General features: G+C 41.1%; 1 protein-coding gene across 1 annotated transcript in view; it reads left to right on the top strand.

Moving 5' to 3' along the window:
- Positions 1-117: 117 nt before the first annotated feature.
- The window catches only part of PIBF1 (progesterone immunomodulatory binding factor 1), an 85168-nt gene continuing 66215 nt past the window's right edge, over positions 118-19070 (top strand). Inside the window, exons 1-9 of the mRNA XM_083737804.1 lie at positions 118-422; positions 1687-1982; positions 2461-2561; positions 3161-3359; positions 4752-4871; positions 9567-9700; positions 10219-10327; positions 11951-12132; positions 13495-13620. Coding sequence (XP_083593930.1) covers positions 1731-1982; positions 2461-2561; positions 3161-3359; positions 4752-4871; positions 9567-9700; positions 10219-10327; positions 11951-12132; positions 13495-13620 — 1223 coding nt within the window. The 5' untranslated portion in view covers positions 118-422; positions 1687-1730. The remainder of the gene's footprint in view (positions 423-1686; positions 1983-2460; positions 2562-3160; positions 3360-4751; positions 4872-9566; positions 9701-10218; positions 10328-11950; positions 12133-13494; positions 13621-19070) is intronic.

The raw sequence follows: 19070 nt of genomic DNA on the forward strand, positions 1-19070 counted from the left end.
TGACGTCAGGCGCATAGCGTGAAAATATAAGCGACACCCCTTCTAGGGCGGCTTTAACCCCCTCCCACACGGTCCCTTCTCTTCACTTTTCTATCTCTACGTTACAACCGCCACTCCCGTCATGCCGCGCGAAACGGCGGGAGAAAGGAGCGTCTGGGGCCGAGGAGCGTCGCTTCCGTTACCATGGCAGCAGGGCGGCCTCCCTCGGCGGCGCGAGGGCCCCGCCAGAGGAGCGCATGCGCGGTCCGTCGGCTGGCGGGGTGGGGGTGTTGTGGAGGAGCGGCGCGGGCGAAGTTCTCCCCCGGTGCCCCCTTCTCTTTCTCCTTATGGCGGTGTAACTGTTTGTTGCGCAGCTGAGTCAAGGGCATGTGGAGGCTGTCTGGCTGTTGTCAGAGCTCTTTGGGGACCCACAACCCTGCAAGGTAGGCCAGGACCGTTAGGAGTATTTCCTAGTTTCTTGGGGGGGGGGAGGGGGGCATAGGGCCTTGAAACCAGCCACTTGCCAAAACCCCTCTGGCAGAAAGAAGGTCTCCTTTCTCAACCTGTGGGTCCCCAGATGTTGTTGGACTACAACTCCCATCATCCCTAGCTAGCAAGGCCAGAGTTTAGGGATTATGGGAGTTGTAGCCCAACAACAACAATGGGACGCGGGTGGCGCTGTGGGTTAAACCACAGAACCTAGGGCTTGCGGATCGAAAGGTCGGCGGTTCGAATCCCCGCGACGGGGTGAGCTCTTGTTGCTTGGTCCCAGCTCCTGCCAACCTAGCAGTTTGAAAGCACGCCCGTGCAAGTAGATAAATAGGTACTGCTCTGGCGGGAAGGTAAACAGTGTTTCCGTGCGCTCCTCTGGTTTCACCAGAAGTGGCTTAGTCATGCTGGCCACATGACCCGGAAGCTGTATGCCGGCTCCCTTGGCCAATAAAGCGAGATGAGCGCCGCAACCCCAGAGTCGGTCACGACTGGACCTAATGGTCAGGGGTCACTTTATCTTTACCTTTAGTCCAACAACATCCAGGGACCCACAGGTTGAGAACTGCTGCAAGCAGCTGCTTACTAAGACAACTGCTGAGGAACATGGGTAAAAATAAAAATGAGAGGAGAACCTGCATTTATTTTATGCATTTAATTAATTTGTATATCTCCCTTCAACTGAAGATGTCAGGGCGGTTCAGGATCAGAGCACCTGTATGTTAACCAGAAGGTTGGTGGCTTGAGCTGTGGGAACGATTCCTGCATTGCAGGGGGTTGGGCTAGATGACCTTGGGGGAATCCCTTCCAACTCTATGATTCTGTTATTCTTACTGGGTGTTCTGAATGCGTCAACTTCTTTTGAATGCCCTGGCCTGTTTTACATTGTGTATCCGCAACGCTGTTCATATGGTCTTTCGATTGTTGTTGTTGTTGGCAAACCGGTGAATATTTGAGTTGGGCATCGTGGATAGCTGTATGGTAGTGCATCATGCAACATACTGGTGTTGTTAAAAACATGAGAACTGTTGGCTTAATGTTTTATTTCTGACGAGATAGGTTTATGAATAATAGCTGATATGTGCCAGCATGGGGTTCTTGGTCTTGTATAGAATTTATGCACTTGATATGTTTCAGATGTAGTACAGGATAGGATGAATTCTTCTGTAAAAATCCTTCTACTTACCACCATTCGCTTCTTCTTTTTTCTTCCCCAAGTTACTTGAACTGCAAGTAGAAAGTCTTCGGGCACTGTCGGGAGAATGTCACGGAAAAGCTCCAGAGAATCCAAAACAGTTAATGTTTCCAGCTCCTTGGAATTGGAAGATATAAGCTTGGAGACTACAGTACCCACTGATGACATTTCTTCCTCAGAAGATCGGGAAGGTCCCGTCAAAATTACTAGACAGCTGATTGAAAGGAAGGAGCTGCTTCATAATGTGCAGTTGCTGAAAATAGAACTTTCCCAGAAGAACTTGATGTTAGACAACTTGAAGGTGGAATACCTGACTAAAGTATGATCTAATTCTTACATGTTTCAGGGTTGCAAATTATTGGGAGATATAATAATATGTTCTTGGTTTAAATTGGCTGAGTTTTGGGACATACAGTGGTACCTCGCAAGACGAATGCCTCGTAAGACGAAAAACGCGCAAGACTAAAGGGTTTTTTGTTTTTTGAGTTGCTTCGCAAGACGATTTTCCCTATGGGCTTGCTTCGCAAGACGAAAACGTCTTGCGAGTTTGTTTACTTTTTCTTACAGCCGTTAATACCCAGGGAATCCGTGCTCCGCAAGACGAAAAAATTTCGTCTTGCGAGGCACCACTGTACTGTACTAAAAAACTGAGGGTGGGTTTTTTGGGGGGTGAAGGTGGGGTAGATAAATACTCTTCATAATATGTATTGTTGGAAAGATACTACCCTCATTTTTATATAATTCTGGGCCTCAATTAAATTCTCGTTTATTTTCTGCTGCCTGGTTATCTGTTTTAGATTGAAGAACTGGAAGAAAAACTTAATGATGCTCTCCATGAGAAACAGCTGCTATCTTTACGACTAGATAACCAGTTGGCGTTACAGCAAGAAGATGCTCGGTATGAGAAGGAAGAATTCGGAATCAGTGTATTCTAAATGCAGAAGTCATAATTGACTGTTAAATATTTTTGCAAATTTTGTGTTACGCTATGCATTTGTGTTTCAGGTCTTTGAGCACAGACATAATGCCAAACCATGGTTGATTTTTGTAAATAAATGGCTAGTTCTTCAGGTCTGTGTGCTCCCACCTTCTCCTCCTCCACATTCCTCAGTTTGAAGAAGATCAGAATTTTGTTCAACTGAAAATGAGGCTTGGAAGCAATGGTGAAACTCTTAATTTCCAATCTTAGTTTGCAGAGTGAGCACAATCCACAGTTTACTGGTTTGAACAAACTATGGTTTGCTTTAAACCTGGAAAAGATGGGGGAAATTGCTGTCTGGATACAAGGCAGCTTCTGAGTCAGTTTTCATGCATGTAGCCCTAAACTCTAGTTTGGCATTTCTGAACTACCCACCTGTTTATTTAACATTTGAAAATTCTTACATAGATTCACTGTACAGTCTCTGAAACACTGAATTCAAAGGAACTGAAACATCGTGTTTCTAGGATAAATTTATTTGGGTAAATCACAAATAATTAATTGATGTGTTTTCTTAGAAAACATCAAGAACTAATGAAACAGGAAATGGAAACCATCTTGCTGCGCCAGAAGCAGCTAGAAAAGAATAACCATCAGTTGAGAGAGCGGTCCGGAGATATTCGCCGCAGCTTGCGTGACCTTGAATTGACTGATGAGTGCTACACCAAACTCAAATCTCTTCCAGAAGATGAACTTTCAATTCCTGAATATGTATCTGTAAGTACTTGTGCCTCATCAGAAGTATAAATCTATCACTGCTCCAGATAATGGAGATGGAGATAACTGTATATATGTCAGCAGGTTCTGGAAAAATGTGATGATGGATGGAATGTGAAGTTGAATGTTTCCATTTAAAAAATAACACCTAGGGCAGAATCCGGTGTTGTGCAAATGCAATTCTGCTCCTGCAAAACAACTTCACTTTCCTCTTGTCCTCTTACATGCCCCCCGCCCCCGCAACCCTCCCAAGAGGAAGGTGAAGTCCTCTTGGCATAAGTGAAAGTTCATGGGCAGCATTGGATACAACCTGTAATTTCTTAGCATCTGCTCTTCTAGCATTGACATGGTTTTCACTACTTAATAATGGCTTTCACTGGTATTCATAATTTGCCAGTCTACAAACTTTTCCAGCTTGAGGGCAGCCTTCCAGAAGAGACTTGTTTGTGGTGGGCAGTGCCAGAGGCAAAAGTATGGTAGGCTAGCTTTACACACACACACACACACACACACACATTCACACTCTATTTAGGCTTCAAGAGCCATTTTCAGGGTTCAGAGATGCTCTCAGCCAGGAAAAAAACATTTGGGGAGTGATCTGGGGCCACTGAAAGGTGTGATCTGCGGAGAGGGAGTGTAATTTACGGTTTCAAGAGCCAGACAGCGAGGACCGGAAGGCCACATTTGACCCCTTGACCTAAGGTTCCCCATCTCTTGTCCAAATAAAACATTCTGTGTTTTTGCTTAATTTACAAGGTAGCATCCAATCTGCATTGTTGATCTTTTGTCCCTTCTTTTCAGTAAACACAGCAGTAAATAGACACAGCGTATAATATATTTTCACACCCAAGATCTCATGATGAAACATGGGAGCTGAAATATTGCCTCTGAACTTTGGGCCACCTAATTAATTATCGCCTCATGATAGACACCTATTATCAGTAGGTAGATGTAAGAAGCGCCTGAAATTCATTCTAGCTTTTGTCATTTTGTCGCTAGATAGTCCTGTAGATGTTTGATAAAATATCGTAATGGGATTCTAAGAGTATATGTTTTAAGTTAATCTAGGAGTCCTTGGTTTAAGAAAATGTTTTTAGGATCTCAATTCTGAGTCCTTGATAAGAATAGAATAGAAATGCTTTATTGTGCATTTTTATACTTGGTAAAAGCATTTAGAAGCTTGAAGGTAAATTTACCAGCATTAATTGTGTGGTTGTATAGTGCTTAGCATATTTTAAATGTGTACTTTATTTTACTCATGCAGGTTAAAAAAATTGTTTGCCAAAAAGCTCACAATTGAAATGAAGTCAAGGTGAAGAAGGAAGTGGATATAAAATATTAATTCTTTTACACTGAAGTGTAATAATTATGTTTATGCTTCATGCATTTCAGATTCTATTTTACGAAGCAGTACATCCTTTAAAAAAGGAGCTAAATGAGCTACAGGTAAAGAAGGATGCAGCATCTGAAGAACTGAATGATTACAAATCTCAGTTGAAACACTTGATGGAGGTTTGTATGCCATTTGTTTAAAAAAACAAACCTATTTTGTTCTGAAGCAGAAATAGCAACATGTTCAGTGGGATTTACTGCCAGCTAAGACTGCAGTCTTAACCCTGCTTACCTGGGAGTTAGCCCCATTGAATTCAGTAGGATTTACTTGCGAGTGAACGTGGCTAGGATTGTACTTTTTGTGTGCATAAGACTGGAGGCTTAATCTCCTGGGCTTGTCTTGCAGTATAAACCTGGCTCTGTTGGTCTGTTTTTCCCAGTGGGTGTTACAGGTTTAAAATGCCTGATGCAGCTCTTTTCAGGGAGAGTTTCTCAGGTACTAGAGCAAAGGTGAGTGTTTAGTAGAATGGCTGCTCTCTCTTTCATGAATCTAATGATATCTTTATAAGGCAGTAAGGTATCTTCCTGGAAAACATTTAGTAAAAAAGAAATATTGACCAACAATAAGATTCCATTTGGGCCAGTTGTTCAAAATGCAGGATGTGAACTTGAAAGTTATACAGAATTCTTCTTCAAGTTAGATGCTCATGGAAAATTAAAAATAGATATTTCTTTACCAGTACATGGTAGTATGCTGTGTTTAGTTTCAAGATGGAGAAAATGAGTTGTTTGTTAAAACAAGCTCAGCGGTCAAGTTTCAGGTCACACAAAGCCCTTTTGCACTAAGATGGGATCAGAAATGGTTTCATGAGGATTACAACAGGCTGAAACTCCCTCGATTTCAACATTGTCTCAGCAACTGTTTCTAAGTGTTGGGTGACAATGGCTGTACTTTATTCTACTTAAAGTGTAATAAGCACTTTCGTGAGCCAATGAATACATTGTACAAACACACACAATGACAAATGACAACATGAAATTCCAAAGCAACTCATAACTTGCTGCAGACTTCTGATCTGTGTCTAAGATGAATCTTCAATAAATAAAATGTCTTGAGAGACAGATGCAGAATTTATTAAATGTGGACATTTCCTATTTCTTACCACTTGGTGTCAGTATCAACTCAGCAGTAAACAATCCCTGGAGATTAAAGAAACTGATACCTGAGAATGCTAATCAGAGAAAGTAGAGGGTAGTGAGCATTTGAGTGTTTGGGTTTCTCTGGCAAGAGAATACAAATGAAATCAATGAGCTTTCACAGTGATGAGAATTAGGACCAATTCCCAAAGTATTCTTTGCTCTAGCCAACCACGCCCTCCTAAAATATATTTTCTTAGATTATGTATCTGTTAAAAGAATGTACTAAACCAGATTGCTCTGGTCCATGGGGTCACGAAGAGTCGGACACGACTAAACAACAACAAAACCAGGTTGATCTCAATGTTTTTTCTTCTTTGGGGCTCATCCATAACCTGAAAGAGGAAACTTGAATATTGAAAATAAGACAGTTTTAAGTCTGGCTCTCTGGTAACTAGAAAAAAAAGGATTCTAGAAGTATTTGAGGAGAAAGTTTATTTTATCCTATATTTTAATAGGTATAGCTGATCCCCAGAAGAAAAGTGATACCTAAAATACATTGGGGCTATTATGCTTCATTCTTTCTTTTCTTGGGGTTATTAAACCTCTAAGCAAGGCCTTAGAGCATCTTCCTATGAAGAAAGGCTGAGTTGGGAACACAGTAGGTTTGTAAAAGTGTAAACGGCTCAAGAGAAGAGGAGGGATTTCTCTCTCTAATTCTCATCTAAGTTGAATTGCAGGGGGTTCAGTTCCGATAAATGTATTACTTGTACATACAGACACACACTTAGCATTACTTCAGAATAGACTCTCTTGTCTATTATCTCATTATCCTTAAAGGAACTCCTGTGAAACTATCAGAAAAACTGTAAGGGTCTTTCAAGTATTGCAAGCCTGTCATATTTGTTCAAACTTGTTGTGACTAGCCAGTTTTGCAGCACTTAGATTTGGAGAACCTTGCCTTATAAGGGAAATGAAAAAGAAGTATAAAACAACTAGTTTTTCAGGGCTTAGTAAATCCACCTGCTTTAGTAGTGATTCATCTACCTCGACAGGTGGAAAATTGTATACTTAGCTATAAGCATAAATAGCGTGTTGTGACACCAGTGGATTTTTTTTTTTTTTAATGCTGGTTGCAGACTTTTTAAGTTCAATACTGTCACACGCACTTGCCCCAAATCACTAAAATTTAGTCCTCTGCATTTGGCCTGTGAGACCATTTCAACCAAGCCACACCCACCTGCTCTACAGCTGACATCGTATATGACGTCAGATGCAGGGCTGGTAAAGGCTTGTCTCAGGTAAAAGAGGTGTGTGCCTGAAAAATGCTCCACAAGGGGCTCTGAAAGACTGGCGGTCAACCAGTAGTTGGTCTTGCAGAATGCTCTGAAAGGCGCTTTTGAGACTGTGCTCCACATTGTCGGATTTCAAACTGCCTCACGGGGAGTGGAAAGCGATAAAAGATTTAGCTATTAGCTACTAGTGGTCCAATTCAAGGGAAAAAATACATCGAAGTCTGGAGCACCCAGTGGATTTATGCTATGTACAGAGCCAACTTTTTGATATAGTTGGAGAAATTATTTTAAATCACCTTGCTGGTAGCATGGGGAGTTGTTGACATTGTGAAGATGATAGAGATATGTCTCTAAAAATTCAAGAAAAACAACTTTAGACGTTGCTAAACCATATTCATAAGATCCGATTAATTTTAAAATGGCAAGGATGATACAAAGACAACATAAAGAAATTGATGGGAGCTCGTTTTACAAACTCCTGTAGCAAGTGTACAGGATCACTGTATATCCTTCCAAAGAAAGTGTTTATTGTGCAGTGAAAAACTTGAGTGGTAATGTTTAGCAGAAATAGCATACAACTGGATTTAGTGAAAGAATGGGAAACTCATATTGATCTCTATAATGGAATGTGCCAGGCAAAAACTTACCATTTTACTGAGGCATTTGGCCTTTAGGTTGAAATATTTTAAAGTATTTGTGGTCTCTTTTGGTAAGCCAGGATCTGCTAGACCTGTCTTTTAATGGTATAGCTATTTTTTAAGGTATGTGTTGATTGTGTTCATGGTAATGTGCTTTAGCATTTCCACTTGCCTCATTTAGGATAGTAATAGATTTGTCTGCATTGGTAGATGGGTGGGATATAAATAATAAAATATTATTTATTATTATTGGTATGAACTCTCTGCGTGCCTGTCGTAGCTAGAAAGATATAGAAACTACGTTAGCAGTAATGCTAATGGAGGTATCTTTATGGATGTTATATCGGATGCAAACTTGGTGTGGCTAGTTGTCTCCTTATTTAGACTTTCAGAAAGGACTTCTGTCTCAGTGAGAAGGTATTAGATACAGAGAAACACTGGCAGAAGGGTGTTGGTAAAAGGTGATTTCCTGCCTCCTCCCAAGGCCACGAGAACCAATAGAATGGGGCAGCTGTAGCATACAGTGGTGCCCCGCAAGACAAATGCCTCGCAAGACGGAAAACCCGCTAGACGAAAGGGTTTTCCGTTTTGGAGGTGCTTCGCAAAAGGAATTTCCTATGGGCTTGCTTCGCAAGATGAAAATGTCTTGCGAATTGCTGTGGGTTTTTTTTTTCCTTCCCCCCCTTTCCCAAGCTGCTAAGCCGCTTAACAGCTGATCCGCTAAGCCGCTTAACAGCTGATCCGCTAAGCCGCTAATAGCGCTAAGCCGCTAATGGGCTTGCTTTGCAAGACGAAAAAACCGCAAGACGAAGAGACTCGCGGAACGGATTCTTTTCGTCTTGCGAGGCACCACTGTAGATGGCTGAGGAAGAAAGGAAAGAAAAGGGGCAACCACAGAAGGTGCCTCCATCCGATTCTCCCCATCCTGCTCAGCCCCCTGTGCCACAACATATCACCTTCAGCAGGTTTGGGGGCCAAGGGAGGAAAGCAGGAAAGTCACTTTCCACTTGCTTTTCTGCTGCCTTATCTCAAGATGGAATCCAATGTAATACACTCCTGTCTTTGTAATTAACAAAATGGTCTTTCTAACCTATGTCTGAAGAACTAGGACTTTTTTGCAGCCCAGAGTTCCGGCACATCTTTTGTGTGTTTCTGCAAAGCTCAACAACTTTGGTTCCGGCACCTCTTTTTGTAGAAAAAAAAGCCCTGCGAAGAACCATGTACAGTGGTGCCCCGCAAGACGAATGCCTCGCAAGACGGAAAACCCGCTAGACGAAAGGGTTTTCCGTTTTGGAGGCGCTTCGCAAAACGAATTTCCCTATGGGCTTGCTTCGCAAGACGAAAATGTCTTGCGAGTTCCTGCGGGTTTATTCCCCTTTCCCCCCCCTTTTCCTAAGCCGCTTATCAGCTGATCCGCTGATAAGCCGCTTAACAGCTGATCGCTAAAAGCCGCTAGACCGCTAATAGCGCCAATCCGCTAAGCTGTCAATGGGCTCGCTTCGCAAGACGAAAAAACCGCTATACGAAGAGCCTCACGGAACGGATTAATTTCGTCTTGCGAGGCACCACTGTATCAACTTCTGGAACCAAGTGCGACTGTGTGTTCATGTTCCTTGTACTGCCTTCCTCCATCATGCCCTATGGCAAACCCCTTTTTAAACTGACAGAGTTTGTAAGACAATTGATCAAAGGGGGAATTAAAAATGCCAAGGGCTGTGGCCGAACACTTTTGTGTGTGTGGTATATTTTTCTGAATCCCAGCCTCTATTTTCACATTAAATAGTGGTGTGGTGTTTGTTTTGCAGAACTATGAAGCAGAGCGAAGAAATCGGTCAGAACTAGAAGTCAGATGTCAGCGTTTAACACTTGAACTAGCTGATACAAAGCAAATGATTCATCAAGGAGATTATAGACAAGAGAATTACGATAAAGTAAAAGGGTAAGTGTGTCTTTAGTAAAGAAAATTATAGAAGGAGCTCTCATATTGCCTTGGATCAAAGGTATTGGTTATATCCAATGTTGCCTGTGAATAAGGAGAATGTTCCAATAAGTATCTTGTCTTGTACTGGGGCTACTTTGAGCTAGCAAAGAAGGGTGGATGTTTGGAGACCACCAAACATGTTTGGAACTATAAAACATGAGAATGAGTGTATCAACCAGGGAACTTTGCAGGGCTTTTGCAGATTGTTGCTGTGTTACACAACCATGGGAAAGTGATGACACTGTATTTTGCAATGTGAAACGATATGAAAGCGCAGGGAAAACGAGATTCTTGGACTCAGCAGGGTCCAAATTAATGTACACAAGACTTACTGTAACTTAATTTGGGCTCCACTGATGAAAGAATATCTGAAGGACTGTTGATGTTAGATTTGCACAGGAAGCATAGATTACAGAAGCAGTCAAGGGTTTGAGGGGGACATTATTTTACACTACTCTCATTTTTCCCCCCAACAGTGAGCGTGATGCATTTGAACATGATTTTTCAGAGCTTCGAAGAAAATACGAAATATTGGAAGTATCACACAAAGCTCTAACCAAAGAAAGAAATGATTTATCAAAAGAGGTGAGATCTTCATATCTAATTTGACCTTTATCCGAAATATTTATTCAAAATATACAAAGGCCCAAATTAGAATTTTCTCCCCCCCTTTTTTTTTTACACTTATATTTGATATGTACCTGGAGTAGTTTACTGCAGGCACCCCCAAACTTGGCCCTCCAGATTTTGGGGACTACAACTCCCATCACCCCTCACTAACAGGACCAGTGGTCTGGGATGATGGGAATTGTAGTCCCAAAACATCTGGAGGGCCGAGTTTGGGGGTGCCTGGTCTACGGAGTTTGGATCTTTATGGTACAACAAACTGCTTGTCAATCCATTTCATGAGCTAGGCATCCCTTCTTTGCCAATCTCTTTCCAAATATTAACTGCCTGAAACTCCACCAGCCATCCTTTGGCATGTAGCTTTCTTTGATTCTGCCTTTTAGGAGTATCATCTGTATTTAAACAGTGTTATCATTGTTCATGATTTAGATACCTCCTTCTTTTGTCACCTCATTGCAGTCACACTTAATAGGTTCTGTGCCTACCCAGAACCACATTTGGGAAACTCAGAGAGTGGAAGGATGTGTTTCCTTCTTTGGTATTTCTTGAATAACTGAGATTCACCAAATAGTGCTGTTTCTATAGAATGGATAAGGGAGATGCAAAGGAATCTATTTGGATCCCATCATTTCACTCCTGAAATCTATATATCAAGGGGGGGGGAGCATGTGGGCGAGGGGAAGAACAAAGAGACACTCAACTGCAAAACATAATAAAATGTATACATTTTGATTATAATTTGTATATAGGCAAATTATTTGTATATAATTTTGTGTATAAATGATACTTATTAAGACTTGGAATGGGTCATACAGTGGTACCTTGGTTTAAGAACAGCTTAGTTTATGAACAACTTGGATTAAGAACGCTGCAAACCCGGAAGTAGGTGTTTTGGTTTGTCAATTTTGCCTTGGAAGCAGAACATGTTCCGCTTCCTGTTGAGTGTGTTCCATTTGTAAACTGAGTCCCCCGCTGCTATGGGAAAGCACATCTTGGTTCAAGAACGCTTTGGTTTAAGAATGGACTTCCTGAATGGATTAAGTTCGTAAACCAAGGTACCGCTGTATATATAAATTACTGCATGCGGGGAGAAACAGTGTGCTGCCACAGCAATATATATACCTAAAGAGCAAGGAATGAGTACAAATGCAAATCTAGGTTGTTCAGTTAAGAGAAGTGTGTCATCCATTGCAATGAGGAGATTCAGAATTGCATCTTGTTTTCTTAAACCACCCTGGAAGCTCTGTTAAATATAAATATTCACAGTGGTACTCAGCTAAGTCATACAGAGTTGAGCGATTGAAATCAGGGGGTGGTAGTCAACTAAGTTTTACTCAGAATAGACCCGTTAAATTTAATGGAATAATTTAGTTGTGCTCATTCATTTCAGAGAGTCGACTCTGAGTAAACCTTTGTTGAATACTACTCAGTGACCTTTCATCCAACAGTTTCAGTGGATCCACCCTGAATGTGACTAACATCTATAAATCTTTTAAATAAAATAAGAAAAAACTCTAACCTGGGAGGTGGGGGTTGTACTGCAGACTGCCTGATTTTATCATAGCTATTTTGTATTTAAAGGTTGCAGCTTTACAGCAGTCTGTTACCTTACTGCAAAAAGATAAGGATTACCTCAACCGTCAAAACATGGAGCTTAATGTTCGCTGTGCTCATGAGGAAGATCGTCTTGAAAGGCTTCAGGTTCAGCTAGAAGATGCTAAGAAGGCCAGAGAAGAAATTTATGAGAAATATGTCACATCCAGGTACACAGTTCTGTTAATTCATTCAACAAATGATTCATTGCTGTAGACCATTGTTGGGTTGGAAAAAATTGTTTACAGTGAACATAATGTTTTTGGGCAGTTGATCAGATTTCCCCAGAAACAATCAGTTGAAATCAAATTATGTTGTAGTGTTCTCAGGTTTTAGTTTCTACATACAGAAAAATCTTAAAGCAGCTGTGAGACCGTTATAAAACTTAAAACAATAATTTTTCATTATCGCTAGAGGATTTACAGTGGTGACCCGCAAGCCGAATGCCTCGCAAGACGAAAAACCCGCTAGACGAAAGGGTTTTCCGTTTTTCGATGCGCTTCGCAAGACGAATTTCCCTATGGGCTTGCGAGTCTTGCGTTTTTTTCCGCTCCCCCCCCCTTTTTCTAAGCCGCTAAGCCACTAATAGCCTTTTAGCTGCTAAGCCACTAAGCCTTTAATAGCCGCTAAACCGCTTATAGCGTTAATCCGCTAAGCCGCTAATAGGGTTGCTTCGCAAGACGAAAAAAACGCTAGACGAAGAGACGCGCGGAACGGATTATTTTTGCCTTGCGAGGCACCACTGTACAGTGGTACCTCTGGATGCGAACAGGATCTGTTCCGGAGCCCCGTTCACATCCTGAAGCGAACGCAACCCGCGCCTGTGCATGCGCGGGCCACGATTCGCCGCTTCACGCATGCACGTGACGTCATTTTCAGCATCTGCGCATGTGTGAGCGGCGAAACCCGGAAGTAACACACAACCCTGAGGTATGACTGTATTATGATGCCTTTAATATTTGATTAAACAATCCACTCTAGTTTAAAAAAATCTCCCAAGTAGCTTAAGATCAGTGATACGATAATGTTTTATTTTGCATCTTTAGTAGTAAAGCTCCTGTGGACTTATTTGCAATTCTATAGCATGTCACCAACATCAGTGCAAAATAACTTACATATGAAAGGGAATATTTGTGAATTCTGAATGAGTATAGGTTCAGTTGGTAACAACATATATGCAGGAATCTGCTACTGCTTAAGGGATGGCAACTCTTATCATTTTAGCTAGTAGCTGAGCTCAGGCTCAGGTTGGCAAGAGGCCAAAAGGAAGACGTGTATAACAGAGAGCAGTTCTTTTTATCTAGGATTAAAAAACCAATGATTCCTCTCAGTCAGGGAGATCCAACATCACATTTTCTTCAGAGGGTCCCCCCCAACCCAACCTTGGAAGCAGAATGGGAAGTCCTGGTTGACCAAGCAGAATGCCACCGTTTGATAAATCTTACTGGGCGATAAGCAACTCAAAAGGGATAATACAAAGAAAGCTACAGGTGTTTTTTTTAACTTGTTTTGCTTTTTTTTTTTAAATAAAGAGACCATTATAAAACAGAATATGAAAACAAACTGCATAATGAATTGGAACAAATAAGGCAGAAGACATCTCAAGAAATAGAGCAGCTTCGAACAGCTACAAAGGAAATGTATGAACGTGAAAACAGGTGGGTAACTACTTTTAGAAATAATGGAACATAAAAACAAATAAGGAAGGAAAATACCTTGCATTTGGTGCTTGATAATTCTGAAACACATTTTAGATCCTCATTTTTACTAATTGCTTATGGCTTCTCAAAGCTACCAGCATGAGTTTGACCAAACTGCGGGAAGCAGTGGAAGACAGGAGTGCCTGGCATGCTCTGGTCCATGGGTCACGAAGAGTCGGACATGACTAAACAACTAAACAACAACAACATGGCTTCTCTCTGTGCCAGCATTGGTCTAGAATGCACCCGGAAGAGGCTATGTTGTGGATTTGTCTCCCGTGACCCTCGTTTCTGATAACGAGGCACACTGCAACAGTTCCCACACCAAAATATTTTAGTTGGAATAGCAATCATGCTGTATCATTAATGAGCCACAATGAGCCATCGGTTCATTTTTAGAAGTCTTACTTTCTGTCACTCCTTGTTACCTTCAAAATCCTTTTTTCTAAAATCCCTCTTTTTGGCAGTGGTGGCAGAGCTAATGGAAGTTTAGTTCAGAACACGGTGCTGCCTCTATGAGAGAATACGATCAAACTCTTTTATATAATAATCAGGTTCTTATTTGTGTGCATGGTTCCTGAAATATGAACATACAAATTATGACAGGTAGTAATGCAAAGAGAATGCAACACGTTTGTGCAATCAACTGCATTTGCATGGAATGAAGTTTTAGGTTTTAAATAGCCTTATGTTGACTTGTGAAAGCTAAAGAACTGATACGTAGTATTTAGTCCTCATTTCCCTTCTCCTCTACCACCAGTCAGGTAAATTATACCAACTACATATTGCATCACTGGGGTTAACAGAAAGCTTTGCTTCCCATGTACAGACTTGTATTGTGTTACATAAAACAGCTTTAAGGTCTGTTTGTTTATGGAGGTTTGACAGATGTAAAAATGTTTGCATGCAAAATAGCTAAAAATATTGGTCTGGAACCAGTTGGCAGAAATTTTGTTCTTCATCTTGAAGTTATGGTTTCTTGACTGCCAATTCCTGAATGTCTTTATGATATAAAAGAACATTTGTGAATAAGAATCTTGAAAACAATGCTTTATTTTTATCCCTGTTGGGACAAAAAGGGTGTGGTAAGCCAATGAATCATTATATTTCTGTTCTTAAACTTGCACACGTTTTCTGTTGTTTAATGTAGCTATGTGCTTTGAAAATTTGTATCGTGTTATGAAACTCAAAGCAGGTTCTGCTTGTAGGCTTCTGGAGTGACTATCAAAGCTGTCACACTATAGTTGTTCAACTCTTACACACCATTGCTAAACCTGCTAACTGGAAAACAAATGTGATTGAAAACTGAGTTACATTTAGGTAAAGGTAAAGGGACCCCTGACTATTAGGTCCAGTCGTGGCCGACTCTGGGGTTGCGGCCCTCATCTCGCTTTATTGGCCAAGGGAGCTGGCGTACAGCTTCCGGGTCATGTGGCCAGCATGATTAAGCCGCTTCTGGCGAACCAGAGCAGCGCACGGAAACACTGTTTACCTTCCCGACGGAGCAGTACCTATTTATCTACCTGCACTTTGACATGCTTTGGAACTGCTAGGTTGGGAGGAGCTGGGACCGAGCAACGGGAGCTCACCCTGTCACGGGGATTCGAACCGCCAACCTTCTGATCGGCAAGTCCTAGGCTCTGTGGTTTAACCCACAGCGCCACCCGCGTCGCCTGAGTTACATTTACATAGACGCATTTTAGATTGGGGTGTTAATCATTCTGTCTCTGCTTATTTCCAACACTTCTCTACATAGTGCTTCTCTAGACAAATACACACTCTATTTTTCCACAACCCAATACACTGCTGCAACATGCAATCCTTAGGCCACATAATTAAGTTCGGATGCTTGGCAAATGTCAACTTTTGCAGAGCTGGAACTTGCTTTTAACCCAACTTGCAACATTCTATACTCTTCATCTACCACTACCACCACCCCTTCTCAAAAAGAGCAATGGCAATAAAATGGTGGAGGCTACATTGATGGGACCAGAAGGAAATAATTGCACATCATTACAGGATGGAGTTGTTCTAGGGCTGCCTAGCCTACAGCCACTGGGTTCCCTCCACTTGGAAGGACAATCACGCAAACATTGGGTTAGCTTTGAACAAGGGCTATGGTTTCCCTTGTTGATGGCAGCAGGTTAAATTTAATTGAGAAGGAGCGGAGCATGATTCACACAAGGTACAGTGGAGATGTAACAGAGCCCTGAGGAGACAGGTGCTTCTGACACAAACAGAGGCAAGCAAAAACTGAGGAGAAGAAAAGGCACTAAGGCAACGGGAGGGAAAAACCACAGGAGCTCTCTTCTCCCTGACTAAGGCACATGCAGACACAATAATGACACAATGCACAGACAGAAGAACAGGATATGGTGTTTGAAAGATCTGCTTCAAGCAGGAAACTGACTCCAGAGGAGGGAGACAGAACAACTCCTTTGGGGTGACAATGCTTCCCGCTTTTGAATGCTGGGGGGGGGGGCACACTCCCACTTGTAGGCATCTTCGCTCCCAGTCAGAAACACCTTTCAGGTAAGACTAGCAGTCCCATTTCCAGCACCAGTTTTGAAATAATGAGGTGACTTTCATACAAACAGACTTTCAAATTACATACATGAGCTTGCAGGAAGAAGTCAATCAACTCAAGGAACAACAGTTTTCTGCATTGAAAACAATAGATCTATTGACATAAGCTGAGGTGCACTTTAGTCCCCCCCAAAAAACATGCTCTTGAGAAAGTAGCTGCTATGGATCAATATCTTTACATTTCAGCTCAAGGATGTAGCAGAAGAGTCTTCAACTCCTTTAGAAGCTGCAGGAATCATTTGATCAGTGCATGATCTTTAAAAAAAAGTGTTTGGTTCTTTGCAACTATAGCTTCTGCAAGAACAGCTAGAATAAATCCCTTGCAAACAGTATTCCCAGCTAAAGTAATATTTCACTTTGTATCATTTTGTAAGCCTTTTCTGACAGGCCTGTGTTACCTTTTCAGCCACTCTCAGGACAGTCAGCATCTAATATAATATGAATAGATAGAAAAATCCTTATTTACACTCAACCCATCATACTGTCGCCAGTTAAAGTAGACTTGACTGGGCAAGATTACCTAATGATGTAACTGAGTATAAGGCAGCTTCATATGTTCATAAAACCTATGCAAAACACTCAACATCATGCTGCTGCTGAAAAAATGGGTAAAATGATTAAAGGAAGGCAAGAGAAAAAGCTCACTGCTTGAGGAAAGAAGGAGGAACCCAGAAAGTTTGTCTCCTTAGCATCTTAGCATTACATATATTTGTGTAAGATACAGAATGTTTTGCTGACATAAAGCCATATGTATTAGATCCTTTTCCAAGGATAATATAATCCCTTTTTCTGGTTTGAGGCAAAGCAAATTTCTCTCAAGGGATTGTTATAACATCCCTTGCAATGTTCTTGAAGATGCCTCTGGGCTTATAAATGTTGCCTTGAGCCATTTTACACATTACAAAACAGCAAACCTAGATTTGACACTGAGTGCAAAGGCATTATTGGTGCCCTACTGAGTGTTACATGTTTGCAAATAACTGTTTGTTGCATTCAGTGTTACTTTCTTTGCATTTAAAATACTTTAAAGTGTACACTTAGAAAATGTGGTATGTGAGTCAATCCTAATAAGATTAAGAATCATAGTAGGGTGTACACCTAAAAATTTACACAAGTGCACCTGAAGTGACTTGGAGGATACATATTTGATTGTTCATTTAATGAATGCTCTGCTGTTCTATTTATTTATTTGTTGCTGGAACTATACAAATCAGCCTTGTCACAATGGAAAGTGTTCCCCAGTTGCATCTCACTTGATATTTTTGAATCCCTTTGTGTTTTGTTTTTAGTTACCCTTTTTCTTGTTGCTGTTGTTCACTGGCTTAGTTGTAGTTTTCCCATTATTATTATTTGGCAGATGAGCGCACACCATTTGCTCAGTCAAAGAAAGTAAAAACAGACCTAACCATCTATAACTTTTGACCATAAAATGTTTTCCTCTGAGAATTTATTTTATTTTATTTTTTAGATACAGATCATTTTAAAATGGTAAATGGTGAGGAAAATTCCCCTCATGAAATGGTATTTGAAGGCCTGTACAACATTTGTACATAAGGCAACAGAGTCTGACTTTTTCATCTTGTAGTAGTTACATAAATCTGCACCACTTTAAATTTTCTGTATTATAGGCAAGGGATGTTAATAGTGAAAATCAGTGAGACGGTGTTTGGGATGAGGGTGAACACCCCCCCAATCATGGCCAGTGGTCAGGGATGGTGCAATAAAACATCTGGGGGGGGTGCCAGAATGGAGAAGGTGGATCTAAAACATAATTGTCACGAAATGTTTCATTTGATTATTATTTTACACGATGACATCTAGCATACCACATCAGAATAAACAGCATTCGCATGAAATATTTACCACATGACAATGATATGGTAAAGTCACTTTGTGAAGCAGCACCCACATCAAAAAGTAATGTGAGAATTGAGCCTAGTGTTTCAAGCTTAAAAGCCTTATAGCTAAATGAGAGCTGCTTTTTGATCTAAAAATAGCAATTGTTAATGCAGCATTTCTCCTCCTCAAAAGAAACAATGAAACTTCAAAGGTGAAATCTCTGTACAACTGCCGCCTTAAAACACATATTCATAAAATAGGTGAATATTTGATATTATGAGCATAAATTTAATATAGGAGCTAGGCCTTAACAAAGTTTGGGTCTCAAATTAGGAAGAACTAAAAATAGTAGGGCTGTGATACAAATATTTTAGCATGAAAGGGGTTTTTCAGTAGCTTTGATAAGCTTTACCATTTCAGCCTTCATTCTGGGAACAGTATGTTCTTCAATCAGCCAATCAAATTTGGCAGTGTGGTGGCATCACGGTAAACAAGTGAAGTTTATTCAGAGTGGGGGTAATTCATCCTCAATTGCATTGCCCTCGCTCTGAATTCGGTTTAGTTGCCTCCCTGATGTTATCACATAGCCACTTTCAACCGATCAGCACTATAGACTCAGAATATGAGTCTAGCTGGCACCCGAGTGAGTAAGGGGATTGCAATTGTATTATTATTACCTACTCTTGAGGGGGGGTATTTAGTTATCAGGCAAGGGTATAAGCCACTAAACACCAAAATGGTACCACAGTGGTATACATTAAAATAAGTACCACAATCCTAAACAAAGCAAAAACGCCTAATTGTTTATACCATCTAGAAAAATTGTTTAACCCGTACTTAACCTGAAACTGTTCTTAACCTGAAGCACCACTTTAGCTAATGGGGCCTCGTGCTACCGCCACGCGATTTCTGTTCTCATCCTGAAGCAAAGTTCTTAACCTGAGGTACTATTTCTGTGTTAGCGGAGTCTGTAACCTGAAGCG

Source organism: Podarcis gaigeae (assembly GCF_964106915.1).
Source record: "Podarcis gaigeae genome assembly, chromosome: 4".
Taxonomy (NCBI): Eukaryota; Metazoa; Chordata; class Lepidosauria; order Squamata; family Lacertidae; genus Podarcis; species Podarcis gaigeae.